This window comes from Anarhichas minor, unplaced genomic scaffold (genome assembly GCF_050575085.1).
Source record: "Anarhichas minor isolate MPS153535 unplaced genomic scaffold, ASM5057508v1 ptg000028l, whole genome shotgun sequence".
NCBI classification, from domain to species: domain Eukaryota; kingdom Metazoa; phylum Chordata; class Actinopteri; order Perciformes; family Anarhichadidae; genus Anarhichas; species Anarhichas minor.
Window position 1 is genome coordinate 7613260 of NW_027466474.1, and position 13361 is coordinate 7626620.

A 13361-nucleotide genomic window follows, 5' to 3' on the forward strand; every position below is an offset into this window, starting at 1 on the left:
CTGTGATTTATGTTACAACAGACGTTTTAGGTTGTAAATGTACTGTTTGTCTTAGTTTTGTCATCCAAATTAGTTTGTCTATCCCGAGGTTTTAGGGGTGTGCTGGTAACCAAGTGATAACCGTGTAGCCTCAGTGTTCCCAGAGCTCCAGTAACAGTATGATCTCCACCATCACTGTCCACTGAATGATGGCCACACTGTGAAAATGTGACCCAAGTTTTTATAAACCAGAGTTATCCATTAATTAACTAAAATAATTAGATCCCAGTTGGTGACAAATGAGTGGAGCAGAGGATGGCAGGACACGTAGAGGAGGAAGGGGACAACAGGTTGAAGTAAGGAAGGGAGCAGGTGGAGGAAGAGGGCTGAAGTGCATCATTATAGATTTCCCAGTGATCGTGCGGTGCCAGGCGGACATGTGAGTACATATGTTAAAATCAGAGCTCTGTTCCTGGGGGGCAATCAAAGTTCATGATGACGTTTCAGCTTTTCTTTGCAGTCCATCTAATCAATAATGGGGGTGTTGTAACTCTGGAACAGAGGCTGCATGAAGAGGCCCAGCGTCCCGACGACACACACAAACACAAAGATCCACAGGAAGAGACGGTCGATCACCATGGCCACGTACTTCCAGTCTTCAATGATCTGTAGAAAAAGGTTAGATTTTACTGTTGTGTTGCTTGTCCTGAACTGAAGAGAACTGATTTGTTTGTTTGTTTTTTATTTTTGCCTATGAACTTTTGGACAATCATTTCCAAAACACATATGATGGAGATTACACAAGGTAATCCATCACATAGCATAGGTGGCACAGCCTAATCCATCCAAAGGTGTTGAGGCTTGTCATAAATATATGGGTATCACCAAGGTCTTTAGAAACGTCATATTGGAGACATGGATGCCTCAACCAAATTTGGAGCCAATCCATCATGTACATTTTGAGAAATTTCACTGCATTATTGAACATTTTGACCTGTAGGTCAGGGTATCACCAAAGTATTTAGGATTCTGGGGACCATGAATGTCTTTCCAAAATTCCTCGGCAATCCATATTCGCTGAGATATTTCAGTCAGGACCAAAGTGGTTGATGGCGACCAGCAGACATTGCTATTAATTCTGTATACAGGTAGCCATGCTGCTAGTGTAAGATGTCCTGTCTTTAAGTTTGTGGCTATACGGGCAACATCTATGAATAGTAAAAAGCAAACAAAAAAACAACAAGCAGTTTGCACATTTTTTGACTTTTGACACGTGCAGATACACCTACCCCTTCATCATTATCCTCGCTCTTCATCTTCTCAGCAATGTAGCGCACGCCATCCACCGCATCCTCTGTGTCAATGTTGCACTTGAGCGTCATCCTCTTCCTGAACTCTGTGTTCTCTGACAAGTCGCTGATCTTCCATCCGTAACGTTTCGCCGACTCCTCGTTCACAAAGAAAGATGAAGAGCAATCTGCCATTCCTGCAGGACTTCCTGTTCCTCCGTCCGCTCCACGCAGCCTTTGGTCAGAGTATGATCGCTGCTGGTGTTTTTTGCGGAACTTCTCGCGGATGTTTGAGCTACCGGGTCTCCGCATGAAGAGGTAAGAGGGGAGCCGGTACAGGAAGATGTGCTTGACCCAAGGAGGCATGGTGTGCGTACTGGGGGACCGATGGTGCACGTTGAGCACGCAAACGCTGGTGACGATGGAGAAGGTGACCAGCACCATTGAAAACATCAGGTACTTTCCTATTAGAGGCACTGCTAAAGAAGTGGGTGGCACAATCTTTGAGATAAGGAGTAAAAACACAGTCAGGGCCAAGAGGACAGAGATACAAAGAGTCATCTTCTCACCACAGTCTGATGGGAGGTAGAACACCAGAATAGCCAGCGACGTTATCAGGATGCAGGGAATGATCAGGTTGATGGTGTAGAAGAGAGGTTTTCTCTTGATAATAAAGTCATAGGTGATATCCAGGTACCTGATGTCATTAGGATCTTCGTTCTTGCGTCCAGGCAGTGAAACAATATCCCACTCACCGCTGGGTTTGAAGTCATCACGTGAGGCGAAATCACTGAGGAGGATGAGATCAATCTCAGTGTGGTCATAGGTCCAGGAGCGAAACTTGAGGGTACAGTTCTGCTGGTCAAAAGGGAAATCACGGACTTCGATTTTGCAGGCCGACTTGTAGATAGCCGGTGGGAGCCAGGCCACCTCGCCGTTGTTGGAGACCACGGCATTGGAGTAGAAGGAGACTTCATATGTCCCATCAGCACTGAGGAGGAAAAAGGTAGGAGGTAAGCAAAAAAAAAAGGAGAAAGGTAAATTCAAAGCACTCAAAGAGTGTGTTTGCAGAGGTGAGACGTGCAACAGTTATGTTAGTTACCAGCAGAGGTGAGACATGCAACAGATGAGATGAGTTAGATGAAAGGTAAAGGATGTGTGATTATCATCTCAAGGGAGGAGCTCAACCTGGGACACATCACAGCAACATATCAACAACTGCCCCCCCCCCCCCTCACCTCAAATCTGCTGAGACTGACTTTTTTTCTAAGGCTGAAGGTAATGCATTATAGAGGAGTGGCCTATCAATTATAAAGTAGGTCAGGAATCTAACCATCACACTCGGTCTCTAATGCTTTGGGCCCTGCTGTGAATATGCAGACTGATTAAAAATGCAGAGGCCCTACCTGCTTACTGCGACCTCTGGCCCCCTACTCTTGGCCAGAGACCTCAACCTGAAGTCAGAAAGCAGTGCTGATCCTCTATCGTTTTGCCTCTTAAGCCATTATGCTCTCATGTGGTCTTTAGCTGACCAGCAATCTGTGTTCATTACAGTGTAATGCCAACCACTCCTTTATAAACTGTGGGGCAACACTGCTGACCAAAACACAAAAGCTGCATGTTCACACAGCTGTGATCATGTCGCTTTCTTGACCTTGGATACAGAAGTTGAGAAAACAATCAAACCACCAGGTTCATTTAGTAAATGTTTTGTGATTTCTGTAGCAAGTTGAGATGGAGCTCATTCTAACTGGTATACTTTATGTACAGTTAGATAGTTTACTCCAGTGGTTCCTAACCAAGGGATCTGGGCCCTCAAAAAGGTCACAAGATAAATCTAAGGGGTCAAGGCTTAATTTGTGACAGTATAGTGATTTGAGACACAAAGCAGCACAAGGACTCTTTTATGAACTACATTTGCATAATAAAAGTTAACTGTTAATATCATACGTAAGTAATGTACAAGAAACTAGCAGATGGACTAGAAAGACCCAGGTGTTGGCCCAAAAGCCTTTGTGTTTGCCAGCTAACACGCCAGAGGATAAAGGCAGTGGGACTCATTTCTCCTTGAATTAACTCATTACAGCATTAACATTCTCGTGTATTGATTTTTCCCTTGCAGCTATTTCATACAGCAGCAAGATCATTTTTAGATGTGCAAACAAAGGGACAATGTTCTCACATCAATGCTTTGTGCATTCCTACTTAATGTGCAAAAACACAAAAGAATGTACGGGGATGTTGTCCCTTTTCCAGAGTAGTTTGAATGTATAGTAAGGGTGTTACGTTGATTTCTAATGACACGCTATGATTTGATTGCATTGATCCGGTGTACATATTATAATCCATATTATGAAATGCAGCGGAAACATTTGAAATTTGTCTTGTTGCTGCAGGCCAGTTGCTGTCAATAATACATGTTTTTAAGGTAAATGTGAGATGTGATCACTTGACATGGGCATCGGTTATCAAAGGTGTGTCTTAGCGGCAAATTTTATAACTTCAATATGTCCCTGTCTCGTTTTCTCCGTAAAACCTGTGATCTCTAATCCCTTAAAATATCACTCTTCATCATGAGACAGTCTAGACAGTGTCAACAAAACATTTTGGTGGCACTCATTACCCGAAAAGAGGTGGGATAATAAACAAGATATAAGAGGATAGAAGGAATAAGAGGATATGAGAAACATTTTAGGAAAATGGGGCTTTTGAATAAAGTTGCTCACTGTTTGTGTTTGTTCCTCTTTTAATCACTTAGTTTTACACAAAGGTACACACTCATTTTGTGTTTCACGAAGCCGACATACTTGTTGTAGAGGACGATGTCCGGCAGCCAGATGTGTTGTGACGGGAGACGGATTTTCTTGATTCCCTCGTACGCTTCAGGGTCCCACATTAATCTGTAGTCATGCCATACCTGATAAAGAAGTGCACACACATGCCCTTATAAGGAAATAGATTAATTCATCTCATTCATCTCTATAGCCACCAGTCCACACTCAATACTTGGTCCAAGCCAAGTCCTTACGGACTGAGCTACTGCGGCCCATAAACATACCAGTTGGGTTGGATATCAGTTCATACAGACACATTCACACACTGGTTCAGTTAGCCCCTATTTGGCAAGACAAAGCATTTTAATCAGATGGACACAAACACACAGAAAAGAAAACAAGAGTACGAGTGGGGACACAAACCTGACTGAGCCAGCAGTTGGTGGTCATGATCTGCTCCCTCTCATTCTGAAACACAGACAGGAAGAGGGAGCTCATCCAAATAGAACAGTCTCCACCATGTGTGTTCCTGAATTACCTAAAATGAGTGGGATAATAACAGCATAATGTGGATTTGGATAGAGTGTGTGTTTCCTCACCACGTTAATCAGCTGGGCCAGAGACACCTGGATGTAAATGGTGACCTGCTGGCTGTTGTTAACAGCTGGTCTGATCAGCTTGTTGTAGCGGTCTGGTGACAACAGGTGACCCACCAGTCGCTCCTCAACCTCCGCACACAAGGCAGCTGTACACACACAAAAAATTGAGTTGGAAAGCAATGACGTATAATGGATCAGGAAGTGTATTACATACTAGCCCATTGGTCCTACACAGAGGTGGCTAACCATGTACCATGGGAGTCAACAATCTGCAGGCTGGAATGAGAAACACGCAGACTACATGGTTCTACATTGTTTGGCCACCCCTTGTCCAACACTTTGTCCGATGACATATTTCCACATACATGTTGTATAGGCTAGTATCTGAAATCCACACCATTACAAACAGCTTAAAAACAGTCCAAGTCAACCTGCTGGAATTATGATTCAGAGGTATTGTGAATTTCTGACAGCTATGATCTCTGCATCTACAGCTGTATTTGACGTTAAACTCTGAAACTGAACATTTTATGCAGAGCAAAAGAATAATCATTTCGTCAGCATCAAAAAACTGAATACCCATATCTCTTTCGCAAAGCCTCATGGGAGCTATTCCAATGTATTCCAGTTTATCAAGCCACAACATTCTCTGGTTGTTATGTATTCTCATTCTGTCGGACACCTTGCCAAAAATGTCAAACTACAGCCCTGCACAACTACATTACACGACTTCCCTAATGTTATCATCTCAGTGGAGTGAGTATTGAGATGATGCACTCATATCAGGATGACATGATGTGTTGAGGGTGCCTCTCATTGAATAATGTGTGAGTGTCTTAAACAATCCGGTATGGTGACTAGACACGTGTAGAGGTTGATCTCAGTCCCTGACTCAGTTTTATCTTACACATGAGCGTAGGTAGTCAGAGTGTCTGTTTCTAAACCTTGAACTTGATGCAACCTTGAGTTCAACTTTCCATGCAGGGATGAATCATCTAAAAGAGATGTGACGTAGTTAGATTGAACAGTCCTGAAAGAGTGAACTTATGCTCTTATGTTAAAATAAACTGTGCAATTACATATTGGTTGCCATTTGTTGATCTTAACTATACTTCGACCTTGTTATGAGCATTAATAAAAATCCTTGAAGAGATTCCTTCAATAAATGACACAAGTTCCCTGATCACCGCTTTCTCTTGATTCATATTATTTATTTGAACGAGATTATAATGACAAAACCCACAATAACAGAAGCAAACACAAACATACACATATGCCCAGAGAAGTAGTTTGTGAAGCGATGTTTAAATCTCTTGCCGTGAGCGCTCACCAATTAGATTCTCAGATGTAATGAGTGTGTAATCGGAGTAATGTGAGTAATGAGTGTGCGTGTGTGCCTCTGACCTGTTTGAGATCACAGACATGACGTGATGGTGTATTTAGTGTCCCACGCATCAACACATAAACACACATACAAAAGTACCTACCGACTTTCTACCCAGGCTTTGCATATATTGCATATTGCATGTCAACAATGCATGCAATATGCAGTGACATGACAATAATGAGTCAATTTAAACAGACACACACACACACACACACACACAGCCACCGCAGGGCTGATTTCACCCATTTAAACATCAAAGAACAACGTCTGAATGGGTCACAGAGCTTCGGTGATGGTGGGTGGTTTGAAACATGGATGTTGCCAGACTTTCATACATTTTAAACTTGTGAAAAAAAATCCCTTGCGTTGAGTCCCTTGTTTTTGGCTTGCTTATTAAGAAAACATTGGATGTCTCCATATCTGCATAGCTGCTATCCCTCTATTGAAAATAGAAATATCAACCTGGTTTTCTCCCTTACAAGGCAAAAGGCACTCTCTGTCACAGCCGCTTGCATTTAAAAGCCTTTTCTCTTGTGTTTTGTCTTGTACCTGTTCTTTCCGGTTTTCTTTCATTTATTTTGTGGCCCTTGTTTTCTGGAATGATTTGGTGACCAACTTGTTTGTTCTCCATAAATAAACTTGACACGACGGTTGGCTATTGCTTTCCTGCTTCCTGGACAATATAAACCAGACGGTGACAAGATAGAAAACAGAGAGAGGTGGATTATATAGCAACTTAATTCTGTGTATATCACAGCCCAAAGAACCATAAAACTCCATCTTTAAAAAGTACTTAAAGTATGATACATGAGATTAATCCTAATCCTAGACTTGCTTTTATCTACAACTGGAAACAACCATTCAAGATGCAGATGACCGATGAGTCAGCAAGTGTCCAGTCAGTTGTAGGAAGAGTTTGTGTTGATGTTGGATAAGAACTGTGAGTTGTTTATTATGTAGCCTGACGTCTGTCCAGACAACAGCAAGCAGAGAGAAAATGGTGGTCTGCTATTGTCAGACAAAGGCAAATCTACCTTTAGTGATCCGATTCTGAAGACCTTTGCCATTGGGGGGGATGTTTAATTTTGGCAGTGGTTTCCATCACCTAACTGCCTTGAATGATCTCAGCTGCAGAGTTTGAAACTATCTTAGCCTACATGACATGTTATATGACAGCTGTATGTTTAACTTACGCTTAAGCACACGATTTTCAGTCGAATATTTTGTTGTTATAGGCAACATTCATATTGAAACAGCTGTGCAAACAATTCTGAAGCGACATCAGCAATATACTTGTGTCCAGGCATCTCAAAACTGTGCAGTTGGCAGCTTTTGACAACTGACTTTTGTATATTTTGGCACTTTACTTACACTGATTTTCAGCATTTCTGCCAGCTGTTATATATATATATATATATATATATATCTCCAAGATAAAAATGTTTTCTGAGACACAAATTAGAGGCACTGATCTTTAAAGGCAGGTGCAGAAAAGAGAGATGTATTCTACACTTGGTCAGTTCACATTAACCTCCAGCAGGCCTCTGTTTGAAGAGGAGACTGGAGAAGTGTCCGACATCTGAGCAACTCTGACATGACACTAAACCTCAAGGGTGAATGTCTTAGGAGAGCTCTGAAACCCAGAGCTGTGTCTGTCAGGATAAGACAAAGAGAAGTGATGGAGACACATGAGAGAAGAGAGGACAATAGACACACACACAATACACAAAAAACAACAGCAAGGAGCGTGGGACAAAACAATTCCCAGATTAGTATAATCATCTGATTAAATGAAATAGGATCATGCTGTGCTATGGTGATGACTCTGTGAAATCACAGTGATTCATAAATGTGTTGAATGGAATCAAAGCCAGTATCTGCAATAAGGGTGCAAACTGCTGCATAATGGCACGCAGGTTTCTTATATTAATTAAAATAAAATGCTGTGAGGTGCCTGGGAGTTGAGACCACACACTATAAATCCAGTTGGTCAGCTCATTGTTTCAGCTTTATTTGTGCTTTGGTTAATTAAATTAAAGCCTCAATATAAAGCTAGAGTAGCTAAACCACCAAGCAGTGACAAACAGTAGACAATTATCAGGAATCTGTTAAAAATGTTATTGAATCATTATCTGTGATGATCAAATGAAACAAAGTCAATTATGGAAAAGATACTTCTATGAAGCCTAAAGGGGCACTCTACTGATCGCACGCATTCATTTTACTTGAGGAGTACTACTCAGACTTATACATCATTTGTATTTTATCTCGCGCTGGTGACATTGATGTCTTGCAGAAAGCCTGCGTTAGCATTTGGCGGATCAAGTTGACAGACAAGGGCATTTACCAGGCAGAGAGCTCAAAAACTAAAATAATGATATTGGTTGCATCGTGCGAAAAGTAGGATTCTGTGTTTTTGACCCATATGCAATAAAATTCAGGATATCTTGGCCTCTGCTGCATCAATTTTGACAATTATTTTGTTGTCCCCTCACTTCATAAACGTGCAATATTAAATCATTGCCATGGAGGTATTTTTGTTTATAATCCAAATTTATCAAATCCTTAACCACACCACCATGGCCAGCAATGTGTTTTTTACTGTAGAGGCTTCGGCCTTTGCTTTTCTCTGGCTGCTCACTGATTTCTGCGAGAGAGAAGTAGGAGGCGTAGTTTTGTCTTATAAATTTAAGGAGGGTGGCATAAAGATAAAGCCAGCACACACTTAATGGGACTAGTGGAAAGGACTGAGGAAGAGATGCAGTATGGGCTGTGTAGAGTAATGTAAGGGTTTAACAGTAAATGCTAAAAGGCTAAAATGAGACGTGTATGTGGTCGATGTAGGTATACGGAGCATTAAGGAGTCTACCAGCAGGTCCCATCACACATGTATGCACACACACATATACACACACTCCTCTCCGCCTTGCTGCGCTCTCCACACCTTAATTATTCATCGCCGCTAAAATAAAAATGCCATCATCTCACAAGCAGATACTCAACCACAATCAAAGATGACTCTCCAAGTCCGTCTAAACCAGATCAAATCACCACATAGTCCCCATCACAACATATAGAATTTATAAATTGTGACAAAAAAACATTCGGACACACTGCTATATCGCTGCTGTGTTTAGGTGATGCTGATGGGTGGACAGGCCGTGTTATCGGTTCAGTGTACAGAGAGAAAAGCATCCAAATTGTGCATCCTGTAGGTTATTTTTTAGGGGTAGTGAATTATTCAATGCCTTGCCATCTGGGGTGGCCTTTCTGAGGCCAAAACAATTTAGGATTCAGCTGTCTTTGGCTTTGCTCAGTGCACTGCCTGTATCGGACATGTTATAAAAGACACCCACGTGCCTCTCATATGCATACACAGCCACATGGTCAAGTTCCAGTAGACGTTTAGCATTGCTCAGTGTATCTGCAAAGAGATGTTGTGTTTTTTAGTATCTCATGGGCCCTGGGATAGTCTAGTGACCTGTTCAGGGTGTACCCTGCCTTCGCCCAATGTCAGCTCCGGCCCCTCCATGACCCTGAACAGGATAAGCGGTTAAAAATGGATGGATGGATGGATCTCATTGGATTTATGTTTGTTGTTTGCCCTCAAACTTTTCATCATCACAGACAATTTGTCCTCAGTCTGTGAGGATAAAACCAACTGTTCTTTTACTACAGTCATTTTCTTTATTTGTCCTCTCCCTCGTGTCTTTCTGTACTGCTTTGCTCTTTTTCTCTCAGCAGTGACAGTAACAGAAGAGAGACAATGGCAGCAGGAAAAGTGGCTTTCTTCTGTCCTCAGCTCCCTCAGTGTCACTCTCACATGTAACCACTGCTTCAATGTCTTGTAAATTCATCAGATGCTCTCTCTGGCTTTAAATTACATATATCTCTATTAATCTGCCTCCTTTCTCTCATTCAAAGAGCAACATCCAAACAAGTGTGCCCCTGCAATGACTAATACTTTACTATGAAGTGTTGACTCACTGATGCCAAGCCCTCTTGACACATTACACATTTGCAGTTATGAGAAAGCAGTTATAAAGTCATGAGAAACAACAGCAGGACAAAACTTAGAGCTGCATATTCCTGCCCACCCACATGTAAAGCTTCACCCCGGGGCTACAGAGAAGCAGAGTCAGGGTCGTCACACACAGATAGCGTGTTTTTCCCCCTCTTGCGCTTCATGGGCATTTTGTAAGTTTTTACTGAGAAAAACATCTAATCAGGTGTAGCTCTAGCACACATTGGCACATTTACGACAGCTAGTTGATACTGAGAGAGACAGAGAGGACAGGAGACAGGGGGTGTGTCATGAGCAACTAAATATGTCAGATAAGTTACATAATAAGAGAAGGAGAGGAAAAATATAACAAATGTGCCATACAGGAAGTGACAGAGAGTGGCACAGAGAGTGACAGGAGACAGAACGAGACTGAAATATGTCCCAACAAAGTGGCTGCATGGATTTAGTCGTTTTACTGTAGCTGCAAGGGTGAAGTGACAGAGCCCCTGTCATCAATGTCTGTAGACAGAGCACAGGTGATAGTGAAAGAGTCATAGAAAAGAGACGACGTTGGATATGTTAGACAAAAAAGAGGAATAAAGAGGTCAAAGAAAGGGGAATGGGAGAGGGTTTGAACAATAAGGAGACTCACTAAACGTGAGAAATGCACAGAATTTGGAAGGCCTATACTTGATAACTTGATCTGAGAGCAAATGTGCTCGCTAAATTAATACTCTCTTCGAACAAGCTGAAGTTTTAGGGCATTTATAGCATCCAAAGTCGACACAATGGGTGCTGGGGTTTGCCCTGTTGCAGCAGATCATTCACTGACAGCTTGAGATCCCATTACAGCACCATGGACAGCTCCTCAGAAATTGCTTCAATTGATAGAATCAAAAGAGAAAATATTTCTACTGCACATAATCTGATAGAGGCGCACTAAATTCAAGTTAAGGTACGCTGTAAAGAGGGTCCATTTAGGTCCCTGTTACTGTAATCAGAGGACACTGACACACATTGCAGGCAGTGAGGGCCGCAGATTACCATTATGTGATATTATCAAGTATGTGTGTCCGCAATAAGAGCTACACCATCCAACAGGGAAAGGGAATGTGTGCGGCAATGCAGCCTTCTCCAGCATCACACCCATGCAAGTATAAAGCAATTTCACTCCAACTCTGAGTTTTTTTTTTGTAAAAGAGGAGTTAGTTAATTGAGGCGTGCTGTAAAATCACGTGTTAAATTGACTGGCGAACGGAAATGCCATTATTTTCCCCACTGGCCTGCTTTCCGGTCTCGCGTGTTGTTTGTAAGTTAAAATATGACTTTGACATTTGCCCAAAATACAAATAAAAACTCACAGAGAGCATTAGGCTATTTGTTTTAGCTAATAGGGTGGAGGTGTGATGTTTAGCTACAAAGCACACGTGGAATTAAATTAAACTCCTAACATTGCTAACACTTCCTAGACCTGTTATATATATATAGTAGGATAACTGCCATGCACAGAGCCCGGAGAGTGTGACACAGTGAGCCTCTTACGCAAAGTAGAAGCCCCCCTGTCCCGTCCCGTCCCGTTCCGGGAGGATTTGAAAGGATTACTCACTTGCCACGGTGAGAACCAGGAGAGCCAACGCTGCTTTCACCGGGGCTGCCATCGCTTCCTCCCCTCCAGTGCGACACACACACACACACACGAAAACGTACAGATGGAGAGCGTTTCTCGCGTGGGTTTTCTTCTTTTTCTACTCCCGATGTGAAATAAGTAAAGAGTGAAACTAAAAAGAAAAGGCAGGCTGGATTATAGCGGTTTCATTGCGAGGGATTTCGCTAATGACGGCCGATAGCTGATGCTTGGAGGCATTGAGAGCAGCACTGACTGCTGTCTGAGCCCACAGAGAGGGTGGCTGGATGCTTTCTGCCAGAGCGCATCGACTCCACCGCTGGTCCTGGAGCTGTGATTGCGCGCAGCGGAAACCGGCTGTAGAGAACAGAGCCCCCCTTAATTCTTCTTGAGCGATGCAAATAACGTTTTCTTCGGGAATATGGGCCAGGAGCTAGTGGGGATACGCCAATCCTGTTATCACCGAAGCGGCCATTCTTCAGATAAAAGATTTAAGCGCCCCGGTGCTCATATCGCCCATGCCCGCCCAGCGCACTCCCCGTCGGGCGTCAGTTTCACTCTCTGCCGTCTTGATCGACACAGTGTGACATGACAACAAACAGGAAGCGATAAGACTCAGAAATCCCCCTAGGGAGGGAAGATATTTAATACCCAACAGACATTCAAACCAACCTTATCTTCTCTAATCAAAGGAGAAATCCCCTCATTGAAAATGCACTTTAAGTTAGTTAAAACACTTTTAAGCTCAGCAGCTATGCGGGGGTTTTGTTGTTGAACTAGTGGCTTAAAGTACAAAAAGAAAACGATATCTCTTTAAATTCTGCACTCTGTTACCTAGTGATAAAATAAAATCATTAAAACCAGAGACTCAATTTGTGAAGAAGCAGGTCTTTGCAAGTCATTTATCCGCATTAAGCGCACTGTGGTTCAGTTGAAGGAAGCATGAACACGTTTAAGTGCTGGCATCCTGTCACTTGAAATAGAAACAATCCAGTGAATGTGATGTTTTATGGATCCCTATGGGGCAATTGTTCCCTGTGTTTCCCCACCATCATCAACACAGGGAGGTCAGGGTCAGCTAGAGGACACCAATAGAGTGCTGCAGGGATGATGTATTCTTAGGCCGACCCAGAAGTTAGCATCGAACTGGTTCCCTCACAAAAATCCAAAGGGATTTTTTCATTGGATTTTGTATGACTGCAGAAAATAAGCTTTGAGGCAAACAAACATTTATTATACTTTTACGTTTTGTTCAGCAAGATAATATTCACAAATGAACACCGTGATTTTTTTTATAAACAAACTACACCAGGGTCCCATAACTTCATGTCATGAACACAAAGCTAATGACAGACTAGTGTTTTGCATGATGGAGTTTAGTAGTCTCATTTACCCACTTTCAACTGCCTTTTTAAAACACATTAAAGCTTCTAAATTCACAAGTGGGTATTTACTGATGGATTTTATGTCATGGAACAAAAATTTAAATTTCTTAAGCTTGAGTTAACCACAGACCTTCTTTCAAGCATCTGACTTTGAGACGAGGGAACCGGAAGTGCAAAAATGCTACCTCCTTTCCTTCAGCGCTCTATAGAGCTGGGGAAATGGAGTGTCTTGCTCATGGACACTTCAGCAGCATAGATCCCTGTGCCCTGTGATCAAGAGGCTATAAAAGCAGATAGCCACAATCTCAGTTATTCATC

General features: G+C 42.4%; 1 protein-coding gene across 1 annotated transcript; it reads right to left on the reverse strand.

The window, feature by feature from the left end:
• Positions 1-273: 273 nt before the first annotated feature.
• On the reverse strand, positions 274-11692 carry chrnb5b (cholinergic receptor, nicotinic, beta 5b). The gene is made up of 6 exons (XM_076103193.1): positions 11641-11692; positions 4642-4787; positions 4466-4510; positions 4076-4185; positions 1269-2259; positions 274-645 (listed from the first exon to the last, which is right to left on the reverse strand). The coding sequence occupies exons 1-6, from the start codon at positions 11690-11692 to the stop codon at positions 505-507; spliced, it is 1485 nt and encodes a 494-aa protein (XP_075959308.1). The 3' UTR covers positions 274-504.
• Between the last annotated feature and the right edge of the window lie 1669 nt (positions 11693-13361).